Here is a 23,327-nt window from a genome sequence, read left to right as displayed (position 1 = left end):
CTCACCCACTAAGCTGTAACCCCGGACGCACCTAATCCACGCCCGTGCGGTGGGTGCTGCCAGGCTTTTATGACGCCGATGAATTCCACGTGTCAATGCCAAGTCTCGTGACTCAGTACACCCCACTTCAATAGAATTGCAAACGGCGGAGGTACGTGGTCGCATGAAATGGGCGGACGCTTCGCGCAATGTATTCAACCATAGGATACATATAGAAGATCTCGTCCGTTCATAATGTAGATCGTATTATGATAATTCCTTATATAAAATTAAAATAATTAGGTGGATATCATTTCTAGATGAATCAAATATTTACTTTGATTTTGGACTATTAGTCTGTTTACACGTGCGCATTTCTTCTGAAAGGTTTATCAAGTTTCCTAAAAAGAATATTCTTTTCCAAAGACGATAAACCTGATGAGTGGTCCGGATAGATCACGTATGACAGTTTTGCACGCGTATGCCTATCTCGCATCTCCAGCGAGCGGTACACTTTAAATGCCTTAATCCAACTGGATGGAGATGCGCCCTTCCTCCACCCTGAATGTGCGAGCCGGCCCGCTCGAGACGTTATTCACGATGAAGCATTTGATACTCTGATACAGTATGACGGATGATACGCCCGCACTTAGTATTACTTGAAACTGCATACTGAAGTGTAAGAAATTCAAATGGAGGTGTTCAAATTATGGATTTCAATTTAGATGTGCCATGAATAAAGGAATGTGTTTATCTGATTATTTAATTATTGGATTGGTGAACATTTTTTTTTCTCTTTTACACACGCACCTGCTGAACACCCACACATGCTGTAGTAGGAAATGTATAAAATTGGATTAAGAGAGATTTAGGGCTTGTTTAGTCGGGCGGATTAAGAGAAATTAAGAGGAAGGGGATGATAAAATCTCAGATATACCAAATAAGCCAAACAGACCCAATGATCTTGTCTCGCGATATTGCAAACACATGGATCTTAAGCCAATCCATTAACATCACTATCATTAACCTTAAAATTCATCCCATCCCTCGTATTTCCGTTCAATCGTGCTTGGGGTATATTTAGTTGGGTGGATTGGAAGGGATTAGAAGGTAAAATCCTGAGATATGTTGGGCATGCCAAACAGACTTGGAAAACTTATCCCAAAATATAGCAGTCCTATAGATCTTAAACCAATCTGCTCACACCACCATCATTACTTCAAAATCCATCCCATCCCTTCTAATCGCAAGGGATTTGTCCGGCCTAATGAGCCCTTATTAGACAAAATTTAAAATATTCAATGCTCCAATTTCAACGAACAAGTGCCCATGAATCAGAGGCTGGGATTATACAACCAATCTGATTTTAGGGCTGTGATTTAGAGACAATGGGTTTCACAATACGGCAAGATATTCAATTTCTAAGTGCATGTGTATCAGGAGTCAACCTCTGCCAGATTACCAAATAACTTCCCCTAATGTATACAGTTAATACATGCGTATCCCATTTCCGGCGTGAGCAGCACACGTGACAACATAAACATGCATGAGAGATCCGGTCCATTTATCTGGTGGGCCCCACTTCATGAGTAGGTGTGCTCGCAGCAATTACATCAGAATGAGACGACGCTTAAAAGGTCCATGGCGTGTTCGATGTTTAATATATAAAACCTACTCATTATTTGGACCGTATATATAAAATATGTCTGATTAAAAACTTATATGGCCCGGCTGAGTTCTCTATCCGTCTGATTTTTGTATTTTCTTTATTAAAGAGTTTTACGAAACATACTATGGTGGCCCACATACGAACCTACGGCTAGCATCTCATCCCGGTTGTTCCACTTGGTGGGGCCCACATGAATTATGGATCTACTTTAAATTTGTCCTTGGGTCCTATCATAGGGCACTCAACGCGATAGACGGAGTGGATTCCACATATAGAATAAGGTGGGCCCCACAGACTTGGGTGTTTTTGGTAAAACATGTGTTGGAGAGAATTCCAGTATATCAACGGCTCATATTGAATGAAAAGGAGATCCTGATACGCAGCCATATCACGTCGAGGATATGGCCCACCTGATGGACGGTCCAGATCAACCGCGTACGTGACACATTGATTAGAGAGTAGGATTGGCATATCCATTGGAGGGAAGGGTTAGCTCCAGAAAAATGAGTACCAAAACCATCGAAACCAGAACACAACGGCTCAAATACAGAAAAGGAGTAAAAGAGAATAAATACCAAACGCCACATCTCTACCATTCCATCATCAAATCAACCCCCAACAAAGAAAGAGAGAGGGTAACCGTTTCAGAGCAGAAACAACAGCGAATCTCCTTTCATTTCTCTCAATCTCTTTTGCTTTCTGTAATTTTCTAATCCTCATAGGAGTATTTTGGGAAAGCGTGGAATGTTGGGGAAGGAATGTCTTGCAATGCAGGGGAATGAGAGAGAGGATGATGGAAGGCAAGCCCCCGAGGAGGAGTACTAGTCACGTGTCACTCACCAGGAGTCACGTGAGGGTGTGGTTACTCCGCCTTACGACGAGCGTACTGCTCTGGACGGGCCTGATTCAGCTGACCTCCGTCGCTGAGCTATGGCAGCCCCGGCTACTTCCCAAGGGATGGCCGCCTTGCTTCGATCGCCGCCCCGACTATACCAACAGCACCAGCTTCTCTGTCCGGAGCGAGATTGGGGCTGCTCCGTCACCGCCTGCTCTTCTCCCGAAGCGTGAGTTCCTTTTTTTTTTTTTTCTGTTTATTTGGCAGAATTGGGATTTGAATTCTTTCCTGAAAGGCAAGAAATGCAGCTTTGGTGTGCGGTGTTTATTGTTTTTTTGTGGGTTTTGCTGACTCTGTTGCAATGGAACTATTTTTTTAATCTATCTACTCAGGAGTAAAAGAAATGGATAATTAAAAATGAAGAATGAGTTCATGTTCATTTCTGTTTCTTTCGCAGAATTGGAATTGAATACTCTCGAAAGGTGACAAATGAATTGTCGGTGTAGGTTTTGCTGACTACATTACAATTGAACTTTTTTTTTTGGATCTACTTGGAAAAAATAATAATAATAATTTAAGCTAGGGTTTTCATTTGGGAAATTGAAATAACCAACATAATGAACAAAATAAAAGTTGGGTTTTTGCCATTAGATGGGTTTTAGTTGGAGAAATGTAGAATTGAAGAAATTGCCATGATCTGTGGCTTCATGGAAGCATTCCACGACTGTGGTCTTTAAGGCTCTGATTGGTGATTGGCTCTTCTGCAGATTGATATGAAGATTGCAAACAGGATTAGGTGATTTGAACTACCTATACAATGTTGAGACCCATGTGGCATTGAGTTTACCTTTTTTTTTCCCCCTTAAACACACTTCCACACCCCACACACTCACACGCCCACCCACACCACATGGGCACTCGATCCCTGGTCTCAGTGTTGAAACAATGTCTGTCTACCACTGAACCATGGAGCTGGACCTGGCATTGAGGTTACCTGATTTTGAATATGAATTATGAGAAGGAAATCAAATCCAAGTCTATATGTGTTTTGCACAAGCACAAGAGAATGTCAACCACTTATCAGTTTTGTTGTTCATTTGTTTGGTTGGTCAATGCTACCTATTCGACCCATGGATTCAAGTAACTTTTTTGGAGGGCAACTCACTTGTGGTCACCCCAACTCGGTCCCGTTTCATTCCCATATCCGTTTGGTGACTCGTTTTGCTTCAGGTACGGCTTGGACGATGTTGAGTGTATCTGGTGATATTTCAAACCATGATTCAACTTGTTTGATTTCTTGGTTGATGCCGGATTCGATCGGAACTTTATAACAGGAGTGTATTTGGCTCCCTCGTTCTGAAAGGAGGACCAGTGGAATTTGTGCTTGGTAGTGACTTTTTGGTTTTTATGTAAATGAGTGATCTAAATAATTGGATATATAGGAATAAATTGAATCTTTAAAAGTGAGAACTACAAGATATTTTTTCCAGTCTTTAATTTTAAACAACTTCAAGGTTGTAGTCGTGCGATTCCAAGGTGTTGTGGTGGAGAAGTGAGAAATGGGAGCCAAGAGAGAGTGCGTGAATTCCCTCATGCTTGGTTTTGAAGGAAGCTGAACGAGCACTCCATGTCCTGCGAGAGTTGGATGTATAATTTTTGATAATTTGGGAGAGTTGAAATTAACCTATTCGAACCTAGTGAGAGTAATGAAATTGAAAGAAGTAGAGAGATATACATTACTTCGAGGTTTCAAATACTTTTTCCTTGACTCTCAGGCCTTGTCATTCTGGAAGGAGATCCTCTTGGTGTCATCAAGCGTGTGGATAGTGGGAATAAATATCCTTGGATGCCAGTGGATACTGTCTGGGAGGCCTTAGACTTATCTTGGTCATTTGTGAATCCCTTCATCTTCATGATGAGGTGAATCCAAAAGCAGATTGCTTTCTTAAGGAGGGATCTTTGTACACCATCCTGATTACTGGAACCCCCCAAATCTCCTACTGTATCACCGTCCTATATGTCTTCTTGTACTTTCGGTCTCACATCTTTTCATCATTTCTTCTTGTTATGTTTTATTTTTTATTTTTTATTTTTTTTGATGAAAAGAGAAGAAAGAAGAAGGAAGAAGGAAATAACAGTCTGTTCTAGAAACCATAGGACCAATATATGTGTGATGTTCTAGCTTGCTTAAAAAGAGGTGATCATACGAACAGGATTTTTCAGTTATTATATTGACAGGGTTTTTACTGTGGTCATGTTTTCTTGGGATGTTTTGTTATGTTTAGCATTAAGTTAGCTCCCTCTGCCAATATATAGCTTCGACAATGGCTGCATTTCAGAACCCTGAAAGGATTTTCAGTTAATCCTATTGCCTTTCATTTAAATATAAATAAAAAAAAAAATTTTAAAAAAAAGGAAAAAAGAAGAAGAAAACAGTAAATCCTGTTATGTGATCTGAATAGTTCTGCTGTGGTTCAACTTTGTTTACTGTGTTTTGAGAACTGCATGAACCATCTGTGCAGGGGTTTACAAGAACAATGGTTATCTGAGAGTTTCATGCAATGGGGGCCTGAACCAAATGCGAGCTGCGGTTTGTAAATCCTTCCTGTGATTTAATTTATCTTGTTTTTGTATAGGCCATCTTTCATTAAGATCCTTTCTGTATCCTGGTGACCGAGTTCAATGAATATTCAATTTATTGGACACCCCTGTTGCAGTTGTCACTCATCTTCTTTTATGTATGAGTCATTGCAGATCTGTGATATGGTGACAGTTGCCCGCTACCTGAATTTGACATTACTTATTCCAGAGCTCGATAAAACATCCTTTTGGGCTGATCCCAGGTATGGACTTTCCGTCTGCAACTATAAGCTGTAGTTGTATATGTAGACTATGGAATACAATTGTCATTTAACCTACCATATTTTATGCAGTGACTTCGGGGATATATTTAACATTAAGCACTTCATTAATTCATTACGAGATGAAGTGCGGATTGTAAAATCACTTCCAAAAAAATTTAATAGGAAGATTCACAGCACTGTGTTCTCAATGCCGCCAGTAAGCTGGTCGAGTGAAAAATACTATCTTAAACAGGTCAGAGTGAAGAAGTGATCTTTTTATCACAGCATGATTATTTAACACTAACTTTTCATGCCTTAATGAGAGGATATTCTGATTGCAGATCTTACCACTCTTTCGGAAGCATAAAGTGGTCCACTTTAACAAGACAGATGCTCGCTTGGCGAACAATGGCCTTCCTATTAAACTCCAAAAGCTACGCTGCCGGGTTAACTATCAGGCATTGAGGTTTACTCCACAGATCGAGGCCCTAGGAAATAAGCTCATCTCGATCCTCCGGAGCAGTGGGTTTTTTGTTGTCCTCCACCTGCGATATGAGATGGATATGCTAGCATTTTCTGGTTGTACACATGGATGCTCTGCTGAAGAGACTGAGGAGCTCACAAGCATGAGGTCTGCAGCTTATTTGAATCTCAGAGCATTCTTTATTTCTCTTCTCGTTGACTAATTGCTGATGTTATCTTATAGTGTGCATCGGTGAACTTTTAGGTACGCATATCCATGGTGGAAAGAGAAGGAGATTGTGTCCGAGAGAAAAAGACTCGAGGGGCTATGCCCTCTTACACCAGAGGAAACTGCGTTGGTGCTGCAGGCACTAGGTTTTGCAAGGGACACTCAAATATACATTGCCTCCGGAGAAATCTATGGTGGGGACAGAAGGTTGGCAGCTCTACGGGCTGCATACCCTAAAATAGTAAGTTTCATGCAACTAGGACGTAGGCATGTGCATTGTGTTCAATACAGTGACCTCAGGAAATGCTTCTCTACTCTATGAAGTAGCAAAAAATCGAAAAGAGCTGTATATCATTGAAATTTTGGTATTTATTTTTGCTTTTTCTAGTAGAAGCTGCTTGTTTCTTATATAAAAAAAAAGCAGTTTTTATTTATTTCTGTTATTGTAGTTAAAAGGGAAGACTTAAAAAGCCTACAGATCTACTATATATACAAAAATAAATGATCAATTGCAAACATTTTCACCACAATTGTGATGCAACAAACCTCTGTGGGCCCAACCATAATTTGTTGATGATATCCACTCAGACCATCATGCATGCCCTCCCCATGTTTGGCCATGGGCCCAAAAATCATGTCAATCCACGACTCAGGTGGGCCACACCATAGGGAACACTTGGGAGAGCATACCCTTCCCGTTCTAATTGTTCCTACTTGTGTGGCCCACATGAGTCATGGATTGGCCTGATTTTTGGATCCATGGCCAAATGAAAAATGGCATGCATGATGGTCGAAGTGGATGTGAAGAACACATAACGCTGGGCCCGTCACAACTCACTTTCACTATATTTGCAGTGAAAACATTTACAGTGGAGGAATAGAAGACTTAGAATTAGATAAGACTCCATAGAAAGATCGCACCAACAAAACTCCCGCTTTCTCATGACTCCAATGCAACAAAACCTTAGCTCTAAAATCTATCACAAAATGCTGCAAACAAGAGAGAAGATTAGATAAGACTTCAATTTCCTCATCTAACAAATTCCTCCTAAACAGAGGGATCCAAACTCTGAGCCAAAACCCGTGAAGTGCTCTGAGACGGATATATCAGGATAAGGGCACCGGTTCCCCAGGATTGGAAACAAAGCTTAGAGGGGGAAATCTCCACACCAAGGGTCCTCCCAAAATCAAACTCTCACGCCATTACTGACGGAAAAGTCCAAGCCTTGAAAGACCAGAACTGCTACGCAAGCTACCTCCTTCCACAGGGCAGATGAACGGTATAGAGAAGAACCCTTAGTCCACCAACCTCTAGGAGCCAAACCATACTTGGCAACAACAATAGATTTCAATAGACAGGAGTCGTCTTCAATACCGTAGCGCCAAGCTCACTTCCTAATAGGGCGGAATTCATCAAATCTAGACGCTTAATACCTGCCCCTCCTTCCAAAAATGGCTTGCACACCTCATCCCGTTTTAGAAGCAGGAATTTCCTTGTTGGAGATCCCCCTTGCCAGACGAACTCCCTTCATATCAAAATCCAGAGCACATAGGAATATAGGATAATATATCAAAAGTAGATTACTTTGAAATAATAGTTCATCAAAACAAAATTGTAGGAAAAAATAGATCATGACAAATGGAAAACTATATCATTAGGATGTAGTACTTCAATAAAATCCTCCACTTATAGAAAAAGTAAATAGTACTGAAATAGAAATTGAAAAAATGATTAAATCATTATGGTTTAAGTGTCCAGTGTGTGTTCAACTTGGCAATCTTTTGAAAAATGGAGTTTCCTTGTTATGGAGGTCTTATACCATAACCATCTTAATTAGCCTTTGTATTTATTTATTTATTTATTTTACAAACAACTTGAATTTAGTTCTCAAATTTGCATTTCAGGTAAGGAAGGAGATGCTCCTTACTCTTGAAGACTTGAGGCCATTTCATAATCACTCCACTCAGATGGCAGCATTAGACTATCTAGTCTCTGTTGCGAGTGATGTTTTTATTCCCAGCTATGATGGTAATATGGCAAAAGTTGTTGAAGGGCACCGCAGGTTTGTCTCTTATTCTGAATTCTACCGCATGTAATTTGTTTCCTTGATTGTGTTAATGAATATGAATGAAGAAGAACAAGGAGAATGGTTGAGTTGCTCACATCATTTGTTCGTATTGACAATGCCAAGGGTTGTCTTCTTTCCTTAAAAACAAAATGGAACTTCAAAGAAAAGTGACATCCTTGGAGGCATACCCAACTGGCTTAACAATACTAGCATCGAACGTTGTTTATACTGACATTGCATGCTGAAGTACCTAAGAACTGTATACTTTATTATCTATTATTGTACTTCCTAGAGGGAGGTAACTTATGAGCAAAACAACCATTCAAGCACATGCAAAGGTACTAGAAATGGGCTGTTCTTTGTATAAAGAATATTTAAAGAAGATGCATCATGCAATACATTTATAAGACAACATGCAATGAGCAGAGCTTTAGACCTAACAGATTTTAGCGCCTTTTAATCAACCAGTAAATATCCTGGTAACATTCAAAAATGTCGGTTCTTCCTTGTAGCCACTCCTTTTGTTTATGCAATAATAAAACTCCATTTATTTTATGGAATAATAAAACTGGGTTTTAAATTTCATAAAACAATTAAACATTTGGAAATTATTCAATTTGAGCTTGTTCCTTTTAGCCGCTCCATTTGTCAGTCAAGTGTACGAGAAATATGCGACATTGCATCTCTGGAACTTGTTCTTCTAACGGGATTGTTATACTCTTCATTTAGAATTTGAACTATCTTGGAATGAGACCCAGCAATTTTTTCAAGGAAAATATTAAAGTGCCCTCTCAAAAGCATTAGCTGCTCGACCTTTTTCTTTTCGCTTTGAAGGTTCCCCATCTTAACTAGTGTAGCAGGAGTGAAGAATAAAGGGGAGCAGAAGATTACTAATGTCTTCCTCTATGCTGAGGCTTGGATCCACCAGGACAAAATAAAAGAAAAGAAAGGAAAAAAGACGAATAAAATTGATAATGATGGGAATTGTTGAATTGCTCTCTCCAATGCACTTGATATGGCTTATCTAAGCCTAGACTCCTAATTTGACTCGAAATATTAAACTTCCCCAAAATACTATAGTCAGTAATTATATTAAAGACGTCCAAGCAAACTCAAACTCGTTAACCATTCTTAGATAACTCAATGAGGCCTTGGAGATAAGACTACTCTTGAAACCTTAAAACGACTAAAAATAACTACTTACTAAAAGTAGTGAAGTTCTACTTCATAATAGAATTTGGCCATCAAAATTGCATTTTTCATGAAATCTTACTGAGCCAACTAAATCCCGTCAATTAGCAGGTCGTAGAGATCATTGATAGCTTTCCAACTACATCTTATAATTGCGATTCCTATGACTACTCACAAAGTTGTGGCTGTCGGAAGCTAGTTTGCAGTAGGTACAGCCAATTTCATTTGATCCTGGCGCTTCATGATGGCATCCGTGACCTATCCTACATCAGTAACACCTGTCCTTCATGTGGTTATTGCGTCTACGGTGGGTAAATTTCATTTCGTTTTGTTTTATGGGTCAACCATGAAATCTCTAGGAAATATCCTTGATTTTATTTGTCTGCCATGTTGGGTACGCTTCATCTCCAGATTTTTATTTTTATTTTTTTATTTTTTTCTTTCAAATGATCATGGTTTGGTAGATTTTGAGTGTTAGTCAACTCACTGCCCTTTTTAGTAAATCTCATTGCCCTTTTGAGCAAATCAACACTATTGTAGCGGACTACCTTTTCTAGTGTTTTGTTTTCAAGAATATGAATCTTACTGATTTCAAATTCCGCTTCAAGTCCATTGAGTAGGAACAATCAGTGTTTGTCAAAATCATTATCGTATCACAAATCGTAAAAGGGGTTGAATCCATGGTGTGCATAAAGGCCGTTACGTGACCATAAACGGTGTTACATAAAGGTAACGGTGGCAACCGTTACATGTTACGCGGTCGTAAAGGCCATTATTGGAAAAATAAATAAAAAATGAGCCGTAGAGGCTGTTATTGACCCTGTAATGGTCCATTACGCCCCCCCATAAAGGCCGCAACAATCTATCACAGGGCTGGTACAGGTTCTTCAAATTTTTTTCAATTAAAAGAGAGAGAGAGAGAGAGAGAGAGAGAGAGAGAGAGAGAGAGAGAGAGAGAGAGAGAGAGACCATAACAGTCGTTACGGGGGTCATAATGGCCGTTACAACTCGTATCGTAAAGGTAACGGTGATAGCCATTATGGCCACTGTTACTGTTACGGAATACTTTGTTTGAATAGTAAATCATAAGATTTTTTTAAAAATAATTTTCTTAAAAACTGAAAACTATAAGTAAATTACGAAAAGAAAGTCAAACTTATCAATCATCCTTTTGGCATCTATATGCACCAGTAATACCATGTCATGATAGTGTTAAAGGATTCTTGCCTTTATTTTTTTGTCTTTCAAGAAATTTCCCTTAAAAACATACAAGGATCCTTTAATAATTTATGTTCTTGTTACCTTCTTGAATGTAGAATAACTTTGGAAAAGCTTCATTTTATACTATAGACTGACAAAAAAGGATATTTTGATTTCTAAACATCATTCCACATTCCACAATGCATATAAGTAAACATGATCATAACTGTCCATAAAAACATTCCAGATATGTCATATGTCAATTTGATGTTTCAACCAACTAAGAAGTAAGAAATCATAAAGAAGCTCCATGATTTAACTTTGAAGAGAATATATATCATTAAATCTCTTATAAAGAACAAAACAAATAATTTATCTTTTCTAAACGATTCTTAAAGCCCTTACCAATTTAAAAACGTAAAATGAAAGCCAAATGAAACTTAAAATAGAAGAGAACACATAATTTGAATCGGAAATCAGGATTTTTATCATAAATTGTAGGATTCATATAAAAAGGGATTTGAGGGGAGATTCAAGTTGTTTTGCTTAAGATTTGACTCAAATCGTATATCATAAATCATAAATCATAGGATTTTGACAACAATGCAAGCATCATTATTTCCATATTCATCTGATTCCTGATGAGACACCAATGCAGGGACACCAACATTGTAGTATTGGTACACCAGTGCAGGGACACCAACATTGTAGTATTGGTGCATATAAAGCAATCTCTCTTAGAGAGAGTGAAGTTTACTACAATGTTCTCAAAAGCTTCAATTACCTAGTTCTAGATCTTTAATTTCCAACTTGAGCTGAAACAAATTCACATCATTTGCTAGAGAATAAAGAATTTTCAAGCGCTTCATTATCAACATCACTATTGTAGATATAGTGTGTTCCATTGCACTCAATGACCAGGAAGTCTGTCCACCCAGTGTCCATGAATCCAGATTTAAGCAGAAAATGGGAAAAAGAAAAACTGGTGCCATATATTATTCAACTCAAAATTCCTTCAGATCTACAAGTCCATTTTTCAAATTGCGAGCTGCTGCTATATTTTCCAAATATAGCCACCATATTTCATGCAGGATATGAAATTAAATATGGAGTGCAAGAGATCAAGCTTGTGATTATACCAATATTAAACCGTCATAAAATTCAACATTCTACATGCTATCAAACATTCAAAAAGGTGTATCTATGCGGGTCCAAGCCTACACAACTTTAGGGTTGGATCTAATAAAATTATAAGCCAAACAAGCCCAAAGGAGTGTAAGAATCATCCATTCTTGCAAAGGATTGTTCCCAACTCGAGAGATTCACTAAGTTTCAATTTGGGAGAAAATCTGGGTTTGAAAATTGAGAATAATTGAGATTTGGGACTCTTTAGGGTTAGGAGGTTTGTTTAGGCAAAAAGGAAGGAAATAGAGGAGAAAAGGAAACCTGGGATGGTCTGTGCACGTTGGATAGCCGCAGGGCCTGGACGCTCGCGCGTGACAAGTCATCCGCACGTGTGTGAGACCCATAAAGTCGAAAACTGCCTTCTAGGCTGGGATCGGCCAGGGATGGGCTGCTTCCATACCAAATTTCATGACGATCCGACGCAAGGTTTGTGCGTAGTGCTTTGCCAAAGTTTCAGCCCCTCAGATGAGCCAAAATCTGAAAATTTGTTTGCGCACGACTGTAGGAGAAAACTTGGATGCTAGAATGGGTGAATCTAAAGGTGGAAGGGGTGTAGAGGGTGATGGATGTGATGCGTGAGAAGATGGAGATGATTTGAAGCGGATGTGGCTTCACACCACGGTAGTTAGCCCTTCGAGGAAGGGAGGGCTTTGTACCCAATTCGATTCTTCAACCCAAAGAGAGAGAGAGAAGAAGAAACGCTGGAATTATTTTATTCATAAAATATCAATGATAATATCTACATGGGATTGCTTTATTTATAAGAAAACCCTAAACCCAAAAGAGACAAAATTACCCTTGCGCCATGTGCGCGCACTAATACCAAAGCTAAAGCAAATAAATACTAATTTAAGCAATCAAAGCCGTTCATGAAGTTTCTAATAATAAAATTAGTCAAAACTCAAAATCCTATATCATTTAAAGTAGTCGACCATGATCATGAGATCCAATGATAGAATCTATATGATGATCAGGTCCACTCCGATGCTCCTTAACGCAGCCCCTTAGTTATGAGGCCCTCCAAAGATGTCGTAGTCGATCCAAATCGAAAGTGGGGCCTGCCTCCTCCTCAAATACGTGCGTAGAGGAGGCGTGTGCATGATGTTCCCATCAATATTCATACAGATTTCTCTCTCAGATAGCGGGTTTATGTTGCTTTTCCAAATGTGGCCTCCAAATCTTCAGGTATCTGTTTTCCAATTAGTGACCTGCTGCGATCTTTCTCCAGATTGATGTAGATGGTCATCGAACCACATCAATAGATGGTGTCCACCACACATGGTTGATCACATATAGTCTATACTATGCCCCTCATTTTATATTCTAACTTTCTAAGCATACCGTAATTTGAAATTAGTCCTCATTTTGTTGCTTCCATGGTGGGATAAAAGAAAAGGAAAAGGAAAGATGACGAAAGGCATAGATCGAATGCCCTGGCATAATACAAATGCAAATGAATGAAGAAGGAAAAAGAGAGGTAAAACATGTGAGAGGGAGAAGCAGTGAATAGGATCCAGTGTTCAAATTATCGGCGACACCGAAACCCCATTATTTCGTTTTGCTTCTAGGTTTCACCGAATTCTCGCCGATATTTTCAGTATTTTCAAAAGGGCGCCGATATTTCGCTGTTCCCACCAACCATGGGTGGGAACTGTAGCTAACAACCCCCTTTTATCGATAAAAGGGGTGGTTGTCGGCGAGAAAATCACAAAAAACATAAGAAATACCCGTTTTTTTGCCCGGATTTGGAGGAAGACGCGAATTCAGCTGCTGTTGAGTGCAGATAGACATTTCCGGTAAGATTCAACCCCAAAAATTCCTTTTTTTCAGTCCAAAAATCTTCTGCAACGTCTCGATTCCGCCAGCGGGCCGAGATCTTGTTCGAAATTAGAGGGTTTTTTTTTGGGGGGGGATGAGGGAGAGGGATTTTCGGGTTGAAAATCCGGAGAAATCGGTGGGAAGGAGATAAAATTTTGAAAATTTTGGAAGGGGAGAGGGATTTTGGGGGTTTTTATCGCAATTTGGGAATCGGGCGGCGTGAATGGCATTGCGTACTTGGTTACTCAGTACGCTCTTATCGTACGAGTACACTCTGTTGGGCCCACAGAGAATGTATCTGGTCTATCCATGCGGTCCATCCGTTTTTCCATATTATTTTAGGGGTTGAGACCAAAATTTAAGCGTACCAAACGATCAAGTGGACCACACCATTGGAAGCATTTTGAATAATGACTTCCACTGTTAAAACGTTTCTAGGGCCCACAGTGATGTTTATTTCTCATCCAACCTGTTCATAAGATCACACAGACATGGATGAAGGGAAAAAACAAATGGAAGTTTGATCCAAAACTTCTGTGGCCCCGAAGATATTTTCAACGGTAAATGTTCAATTCATACTGTTTCCTATGGTGTGGTCTACTTGAGGTTTGGATATACTTCGTTTTTAGGCTAAAGACCTAAAATTATCTGTTAAAATGGATGGACGGAGTACATAAAATACATAAATCACGGTGGACCCCACAGGTGAGCGTTGACAGTGCAAGCTCACTTGGTTGCATCACTTTGACGGTGTTCAAAAGACCCCACCACGGCAGGTGCAGGTCGGTGCTCCGTGGGCCCCACTATGATGCATTTGTTGTATCCATGCTATCCATTAATTTTGAAATATTATTTTAGAGCTTTATCCAAAAAATGAGTTAGATCTAAAACTCAGGTGGACCACACCACGGGAAAACAATAGTGATTGGATATCCACCATTTAAATCCTCCTAAGGCCCATTGTACTGTTTATTTGACATCCAAGCTGTTAATTAGCTTATAAAGACTCAGATGAAGGGAAAAAACAAAGATCAGGTTTTTCCAAAACCTTTATAGCCCCTAGAAAGTTTTTAATGGTCAAAGTTCATTCGACACTGTTTCTTATAATGTGGTCCAATTGAGATTGGGATATACCTCTTTTTTTTTTTTCTCATATCATAAAATTATCTATAAAAATAGATGGATGGCATGGATGAAACACATACCTCATGGTGGGGCCCACAGAGCACGGCAGGGGAGTAGCCAAATCCCTTTCCGCAGCGCGTGAATCAGGGACGTGGATTTCCTGCGGAAGCCTTTCCCACTGTTCCTGCGTTGCAAGCTCAGGTGGGGCCCAATGTGATGGTTGTGAGAAATCCTCTCCGTCCATCCGTTTTGTGATTTCATTTTAGTACTCGTTTTAAAAAATGAACGGTATCCAAAGATCAAGTGAGCCGTACTAAAGGAAAATGTGGTTTGGGAAATTCCTACCGTTGAAACCTTCCTAGGTTCAACAATGATGTTTAGATGCCATCCATACCGTTGGAACCTTCCTGGGTTCACTTGAGCTTTAGATACGGTTCATTTTTGGCATCATGTCCTAAGATGAACTCACAAAACGGATCGACGGGGAGGATTTTTCACAAACATCACACTGGGCCCCATAAGTGGGGACAGTGATCCGCCGTTCAAAGCTTCTTAGGGGCCACAGAAGTTTCCGATCAAGCTTATATTTTTGTTTTCACGTCATCTATCTCTATGTTAACTTATGAAGAGGTTGGATCTAAAAAATACATAATGGTGGGCCTAATAAATGTTTCAACGGTGGGTGTGACTGATCTCACAGTTTTCTGCGGTGGGTCCACTTGAACTTTAGATCCATCTCATTCCTTTTATCATGCCATAAAGCCATCTTTACAAATGGTTGGACGGTATGGATACAACACGCATCATGGCGGGGTCCACAGAGCTTAGTGACGTCACTTCAGTAGCGATTTGGCTACTACCTTGTCATTATCTAATCCGCCCCCAGCCAAAGGAAACAGATTGGCTACGGCTGGTGGTCAATGATCTGTGGGTCCCAGTCCCACCATGATGAATGTGTTTCATCCATGCTATCCATCTATCCAAATCATGGGTCCATTTTGGTGGATCATAGCTTGAAAATCACAGCAATGGAAAGATTTTTAAACCATTTAATCTTCCCCATTGAATTTCTAGATGGCACTATTGTCAATTCATTTACTTTTGCATGTCGTAATTGTTGTAAGCTTGCATTTATATTATATAAACTCATTTTGATTACTATTCGAGTGATTTCTTACGACATCGCATGCTTTTTGACCCCCATTAAATGGAAACTTCTAATTTAATGCATTCTTTTTGCAAATTTTTCATTCCCGAATATGTAAATATATGTATTTAGGCATGTCCTGAAGTTTCATTGAAAAATTCCACCATTTTCTCCATGTTTCCCCCTTTTCCCTGCATTTCCGGTTATCGGCGATATTATCGGCGATAACAATATTATATCTTTATCTCCGGCCAGCGAAACTTGTAGCGACACCGACAACTCGAACACTGATAGGATCTATCAGTGCTTATCAAAACTTTCTAATTAAAACAATTAAAATAACATAAATGCCCTCAAGCAGTCAAAACCTACTAAAAGTCTAAAACACCACCACCACACACATGCACATGGACACACACACGTTCTCACATGCTTATGCTCACACCATGCATTCATACACTCATGCACACAACCCCTTTCATATTTGGTAATGCATCTAGAAAAAAGTAGTGTATCTTTTCATCGAAGGTGCTTCCAATGGACTTTAAATGTACCTGGAAAAAACACACGGTTAATGTCAACAATCAAAAGCTCATTTCTAGATCCAGTTTACCATTTTATTTTATTTTTTTTAAAAAGGGTTTTGCTAACGTCCACCTTCATGGGGATGTTTGCAATGTCCCCAGACCTTTTAAATGGCACATGGGGTGACCTATTGGCTATCCAAACTCTTCATTCATACATACAAATAGGAGCAACCCATGGTGGAAAAATCATGCCAATCAGGTGATCCTAAGCTTCCGATCAATAGCATGACAATGGACGGTCTAGATTGACCAGCTAAATAAATTAGGTCCAGTGATCATCTTGAAACATCTACTAGATAGATCTCACTTTGTATTTCTTACAATTCTAAAGTAACACTTTAATTTGAAGATTTGAACCATGTGATTTATGGCTCATAAACAATGGCCAATTTGTAACAAATTGGCACATTCCAACGGTTTAGGATCATCTGATCAGCATGATTCTTGCACCATGGCCTACTCCTAGTTGTACGAATGAATGAAGGGTTCAGATCGAGGATAGTGCCATTTAAAAGGTTTGAGGACATGACAGCAACAAACCCTTTTTCAAAATAGGAGAAGAAAATAAATGGCAAAAATCTCTACTTTCACATACAGCTCTTGTGACCTCTTTTCTTTTTGAAATATCTCTCTCTTCCACTTATCAATGGTCTTTTACCACTACCTAAACAAACAACTTCCAAACTCTAACAGTATAGAAATATTCTAAAGCAAGGTGTCTTGCCCCTGCTCTTGTTTATGACATGACCTCTTCGTCCTACTGTTGTTCTACTGAGCCGCACGGACCTTATCAGTTCTGTTTGCATATTCCCTTGTTTTTGTAAGGGTGTCTTTGGTTGCACCAAATATCATGAATTTCATGATATTTCGCACCAAATTTGGGTGTGTTTGGTTGCACAAATCTCATGAAATACCATGAAATATTGTACCAAATTAGATTGATTAATCATGAAATTTCCTGATATTTGATGCAACTACACAACCCTTACGCAACAATGAAATAAATGAGTTCTCTCACCCATTGTTTTAAATAGCGGTAGCATGTGGCGTAGCGTTTAGCCCTTTGTAGCATGTGGCGTAGCATTCAGCCCTCTGTAGCATATGGCACAAGTAGCGTAAACTACACAATACTTTTATTTTTAATTTTAAAATAGAAAAAAAATATGATAAATAGTAAGAAAAAACTATATATATATATATAGTCTGTGTGTGTGCGCGCGCGCGCGCGCAACTAAAAGATGACTCATTTTTTCAAGTAAAAGCATGTTCAAACAAATTATTAATTATCATTTATCAAAAGCCAATCCACATATATAAACCAAATCAAATCATTATTACATCAACAACTTTCTAAGCAAACCACTTTAATTAATAATGTCTAATTGAAACCACAAGTCACAATTATGAAAAGAAATTAAAATCCCACAGGTTGAGAGAATTAAGTACAAAGTACAAAATACAAAATACAATTATCATTTATAATTTAAAAAAAAAAAAAAAAAAGCTTAGCGAATGCCATAGGCAAAATATGCTACGTGCACACTACATACGCTATGCGTACTCTATGACCCATGTAGTCTGCGTTACAGAAGATTTACACTATTTGCCAACACTACCATGACACTACAATTGCTATCCAAAACACTTCTCTCACCAACTAGGGATTGTACAAAACCCCCAACACAACCCTTGGAGAAGACAATTGAAGAAATGGAAACCAGCGTACGTAGGTAGGACCTTCCATTCTGATTGGTAGACCATGAATGACAAAAAAAAAAAAAAAAACAATTTGCACCCAGGCACACTGCGCTTTCCCTCGCCCAGACAACCACTGGAAACCGGCATACGTTGGTAGGACCTTCCTTTTTGATTGGTGGATCATGAATAACAAAAAAAAAAAAAAACAATTCGTACCAAGCGCACCGCGCTTTCCCTTTGCCCAAACAACCACTGGTTTCTTTGATTGTCTTCTCCAAGGGTTGTGTTGGGGGGTTCTGTACAATCCCTAGTTGGGGCTAAGGTATAACAGTAGCTATTTCTCTATTGAAAACTTCCAGCCTCTTCACTAAGCAGCTGATAAGCTGCTCTCCGCCCGAGATGCTCCCCTCCAACTTCAATTGATGAGCCAGCCCTTGGCAAAGGTGCCAGGACTATCAGTGGGGGCCCTTGACGGCGATTTCAGACTGGTTAATATTGGATAATGATGAAATTTCATGAGATTCAGTGCAACCAAATGCACCCTAACCTAAATATTGCTAAACATTGTACAGTTTCTAATAATGCTCAAATGATGAACTAATTTCTATATTTTGTCAACCCAAAAAAAAAAAAAAAGAAGAAGAGGAGGAAAATATAAATTTCTTCAATAGTAGTTTTCTATGAACTTTCCTACCATCTGCTTCCACTAAGTTTTTGAGAGCTATTGTTCTTCTGTACCATTTGGTATATAATCCAAATGGGATATGTGAAATTAATTGTTATTGATGGGCATTTGTTTTACTCATATTAGGTACTTGGGATTCCGAAAAACCATTCTGTTGGACCGTAGGGAGTTGGTGGAGCTGCTTGATCTGCACCTAAATAACACCCTGTCATGGGATGAATTCTCACACGCCGTCAAGGACGTTCATGAGCATCGGATGGGCCAACCCACAAGGAGGAAAGTCATATCCATACGACCTAAAGAAGAGGACTATTTCTATGCCAATCCCCAGGAATGCCTTGGCCCTTTGAGTACTGAGTCAAACGCTGCTGAGCCTTTGAAGCTCGTTGGCACAGTTGCCAATTCGTTTCTCTAACAGCCCACTCCATTTTCAGAGGCTGGAGCTGGCCATGTGCTGCAGCTCCAATGTATAGAGAGGCTCAGTTTGGAGCAGAATTTGGATTTCATCGGCTGCATCAAGAGACTGCGGCTGGCTACAAGGTGTACTGCAGGAAGAGAGAGCATACAAGCTGACAAAGGGGTTTTAAGTGCATGTATACTAAAAGCACTCGTGAGCCCCAAATGATCCTTTTCTACCATTTCTTAGTGGCATACGCTATAAGCGTTGCTGTTCTTTTTTTTCTTTTCTTTTTTTTATCTTTTTTTTTTTTTTCTGTTTTTTTCTTCTTCTTTCTTTGTTTTTTTTTTTCCACATACATTGTTCGAATCATCCAATTGCTTTTGTTGTTTTAAAGTGCTAACGCAGATGCTGCTACGGTGGATATTGTCTACAGATGCATGTTAGGATGCTGGTCCTATTCAATTTCCTCCCGAGCACTATCATAGTTGCCTTGGGATCTCATTTTGGAATTTGTTATTGCATGTGCATCTTGGGGTGACTCCATCCTTAACTGCTAGCTGTTACACCTTATTGAAACTGAATTGTAAGAGTTTAATGGATGGGTCCTCTAAAAAAAAAGGTTCCCAGAGAAAACCAAGTGCCTATTTAGATTTCAAAAAGAAATCATTGTCTATGGGGAGGCACAAATTTGAGAAGACTGTTGTGAGAATTTATGGGATTTTCACTATCTATACAAAGACTTTTAAAAATGGGGCCAATCTGGGTAGATATTATGGGCTGTTTTCAAATCTTCTGCAGCTATCCAACTTCGGTAGATCGGCGTTTGTTTGCGTGGCACGGTGTTGGCTTCAATCATCCAATGAAGGTGCTTTGGAGAATGGCTTTTCTTGCTATATGATGGGCAGTGTGGGAAGAAAGAAATGCGAGATGCTTCAACAATACCAATAAATCAGTGAAAGCCATCTCCTGGAGAATCAGATTAATGATTGCTTCAACAATACTACGAAATCAGTGGAAGCCATCTCCTGAAGAATCAGATTAATGATTATGGAATGGGCTTCTTCTGTTTCCAAGCTTAAGGACTGTAGTATGGAGTTCCTTGGGGTGTTATTGAGTCGTGGTCTTCTTGGTGCCTCTTATGTTTGTTGTTTTTTTGCTTTGTATTGTCTTTTCTTTTGTTTTGCCTTTAATAAATGGAAAAAAAAATAAAAAAAAGCCATCATTTAAAAATTAAAAAAATAAAAAAGACTTTAAAAAATGGATTCCATGTTTTTATAGTGATGATAGAAATCTTGAGAAATTATCATGGGATGATTATTACAAATTTATTATTCCTTTTCTTTTCCCAATATTAAAAAGTTATGTTTTATTGTACCAAATTTCATGGAATATTATGAAATGTTGTGCCAAATTGACTAATTAATAATGAAATTTGACAATATTTGGTGCAACTGAATGCACCCTAATAGAAATTTATAAATTTAGATAATTAATATATGTTAGTCATGTTTGATGTGAGAAGAATAGAGAATAGATTAAACCATCAAAGAGGGCAAGTTAAGAGTATACCTCAAAGCTGAGTAAACCATTAATATCAAGCCTCAGGCTTTTTGGATCATTTTTTTTTGTTGCATCACACCATAGTTTTGACCACTCAAAAGACTGCAAAGGATAGGTTCATTTGGATCATTGTAAAACTGAGATATTGCATTTGCCTTAAACTATATACTAATAAGCATTTTGAAGCCAGTTGAAAAATGTATGTGCGTGCTAAAGCGTTTTACTAATAGGCTTTGAAGCCATCAACCAACGGCCATTGTGTGCACATACGTTTTGCAGCTGGCTTTGAAGCCATTGCATGCTAGTGCGCTCAGTAGTTTTGAAGCATGGCTGAAAAGTGTCTATATAGAAACACGCATTGGCGCTTACATTTTCAGCTGGCTCATGGCACATCTGTAGCTGGTCTCACTGGTTAACTCTATTGACCATTGCACAAGGACCGTCCATACTATTTAGAGCTGTGTGGATCATGGGTCATACTCTGTTGGGACCTTCTCCCTGAGACGAGTCGTTCTTAGTCACCCCTGACTCAGGTGAGTCGCAACTCAAGTCACAGAATGAGTGAGGACAAGTTACCAGGTCTGAAAACCATGGTGCAGGTTGGTATGGCTCATCCTTCTCACGCCTTTTCTCAGTAGATTGTGTGGGCTATCCCAGTTGAATCTTTTCTAGTTATTTCGCTTGTCCTAATGCACTGCTGATTATCTCTCTCCTAGCAATTTAGGTAGGGTCTACATTTAGATGGTAAATTGGTAAACGCTTTATGATCAGCTGCCTACTAGAAATGAAAATGAGTTATTTACAGGTTGAGTTAGATGATAGACGACTAACATATGTGGCACCGTTTAATAGGTCATGACTGTCGTTAGGCTTTAGATAGTTCTTCCCACAAATATGAGAAATGATTACAAAAATTTCTTTCCAGTAACTATTCTAAAACTCTATAAATAAAAGGAACATTGAAGAGTTTTGAACTTTACTCATCAACTCAACACATAGCAAATCAAATATACAATGTAATACTACTTATCATTTTATAAGAGTACATTCAGTAACTACACAAAATAAACATTTGACTCATAGCTACTTGTCATTGTTTTCCACACAATAAACATTTGACTCCTAGCTACTTGTCATTGTTTTCCACAGTCACATACTAAGGGCCCGTTTGGCCGGGTAGATGGGAAGGGATTGAATGGTATTAGGGTGGATGGCATGGATTTCTAGGTAATGATGGTGTTGTGGGTGGATTGTCTTGAGATCCATGGGATTGCTATATCCAGTCTGTTTGGCACGCCTGGCCAATCCCGGGATTAAACCTTCCCATCCCTTCCAATCCTTTGAACCAAACACATCACAGGCAAATTTGAACAGATTAGGGTGGATTGGAAAGGATTTAAAGGTAATGATGGTGTTGTCAGTGGATTGTCTTAAGATCCATGGGATTGGGATCAGATCACCGACTCTGTTTGGCACACCCGGCCAATCCCGGGATTTAACTTCCAATCCCTTCCAATACCATCGAGTCCCTTCCAATCCGACCGGCCAAACGGGCCCTAAGTTCCTAGAGAGTTTTGGATTCTTCGTATTGAAACCAAACGGATTGGCTAGTGACCCTCTCACTAGCCCGTGGATGAATTGGCTAGTGACACTATGGTAGGTGTTATGTAGACTCACCATGATGTATATGTTTCATATACGTTGTTCAGATCATTTTATGCTATGAGATAATTTTAAAATTTAAAAAAAAAAATGAGGTAGATCCAAATCTCAAGTAGACCACACATTGTTGATTGAACGCTCACCATTAAAGCTTTTTAAAGCCACAAAAGTTTTAGATCAAAGCAATATTTATTTCTTTCCCTTCATCCAGGTTTGCATGATCTAATCTATGCCACAAAAGTTTTAGATCAAAGCAATATTTATTTCTTTCCCTTCATCCAGGTTTGCATGATCTAATCAACAAGCTGGATGTCAAATAAACATTACAATGGGCCTTGAGAGGTTTTTAACGGTGGGCATTCAATCACTACTGTTTTCCTGTGGTGTGGTCCACTTGAGATTTAGATATTCTCTAAAATAATTTGTAAAAATGGATGGACCGCATGGATAAAGCACATGCATCATGTTGGGCCGTGGCAGCCTCACTGTCCAAACCGCGTCCAATCCAAACACCCCCTAAATCCACATATGTATAAGCCGGAAGTGGATTTCCTGCGAAAGGCTTTCGCAGGAAGTTCCTGCGCTGGAAAACTAGGTGGGGGCAACGTCATGTTTGTGAGAAGTCTATCCTGTCTATCCGTTTTTTTTAGTTCATTTTAGGACGTGAGACAAATATTGAACAGGATCCAAGACTAAGTGGGCCGCACAAATGGAAAAGGTGGTTGGGGAAATTTCAACCATTGAAACGTCCCTGGGCTCGACAGTGATGTTTACGGGCCATCCATACCGTTCACAACGTCATTCCTACTGGCACGAACTGAAAAAACAAATATTATACTGATTCAAAACTTATTTGGCCCACGGATATTTCAACTGTGGACGGTTAATCCTCATGTTTCAGGATCACTCCAGTCTTGGATCATGTTCATTTTTGGCCCCATGTCCTAAAATGAGCTTAAAAAATAAATGGACGAAGTAAATTT

General features: G+C 39.2%; 1 protein-coding gene across 1 annotated transcript; it reads left to right on the top strand.

Moving 5' to 3' along the window:
• Nucleotides 1-2,078: 2,078 nt before the first annotated feature.
• LOC131251195 (rhamnogalacturonan I rhamnosyltransferase 4-like) lies at nt 2,079-19,631 on the top strand. Its single transcript, XM_058251762.1, has 8 exons — nt 2,079-2,712; nt 5,006-5,073; nt 5,238-5,326; nt 5,417-5,579; nt 5,668-5,957; nt 6,054-6,258; nt 7,923-8,080; nt 18,849-19,631. Exons 1-8 carry the CDS (start codon nt 2,427-2,429, stop codon nt 19,135-19,137), a joined length of 1,548 nt encoding a protein of 515 aa, XP_058107745.1. The 5' UTR covers nt 2,079-2,426; the 3' UTR covers nt 19,138-19,631.
• The last annotated feature ends 3,696 nt before the right edge of the window (nt 19,632-23,327 follow it).

The sequence above is a fragment of the Magnolia sinica genome, chromosome 7 (genome assembly GCF_029962835.1).
Source record: "Magnolia sinica isolate HGM2019 chromosome 7, MsV1, whole genome shotgun sequence".
Taxonomy (NCBI): domain Eukaryota; kingdom Viridiplantae; phylum Streptophyta; class Magnoliopsida; order Magnoliales; family Magnoliaceae; genus Magnolia; species Magnolia sinica.
Note: the sequence above shows the minus strand (reverse complement) of the source record. Positions and strands in the feature narration are given on the sequence as shown.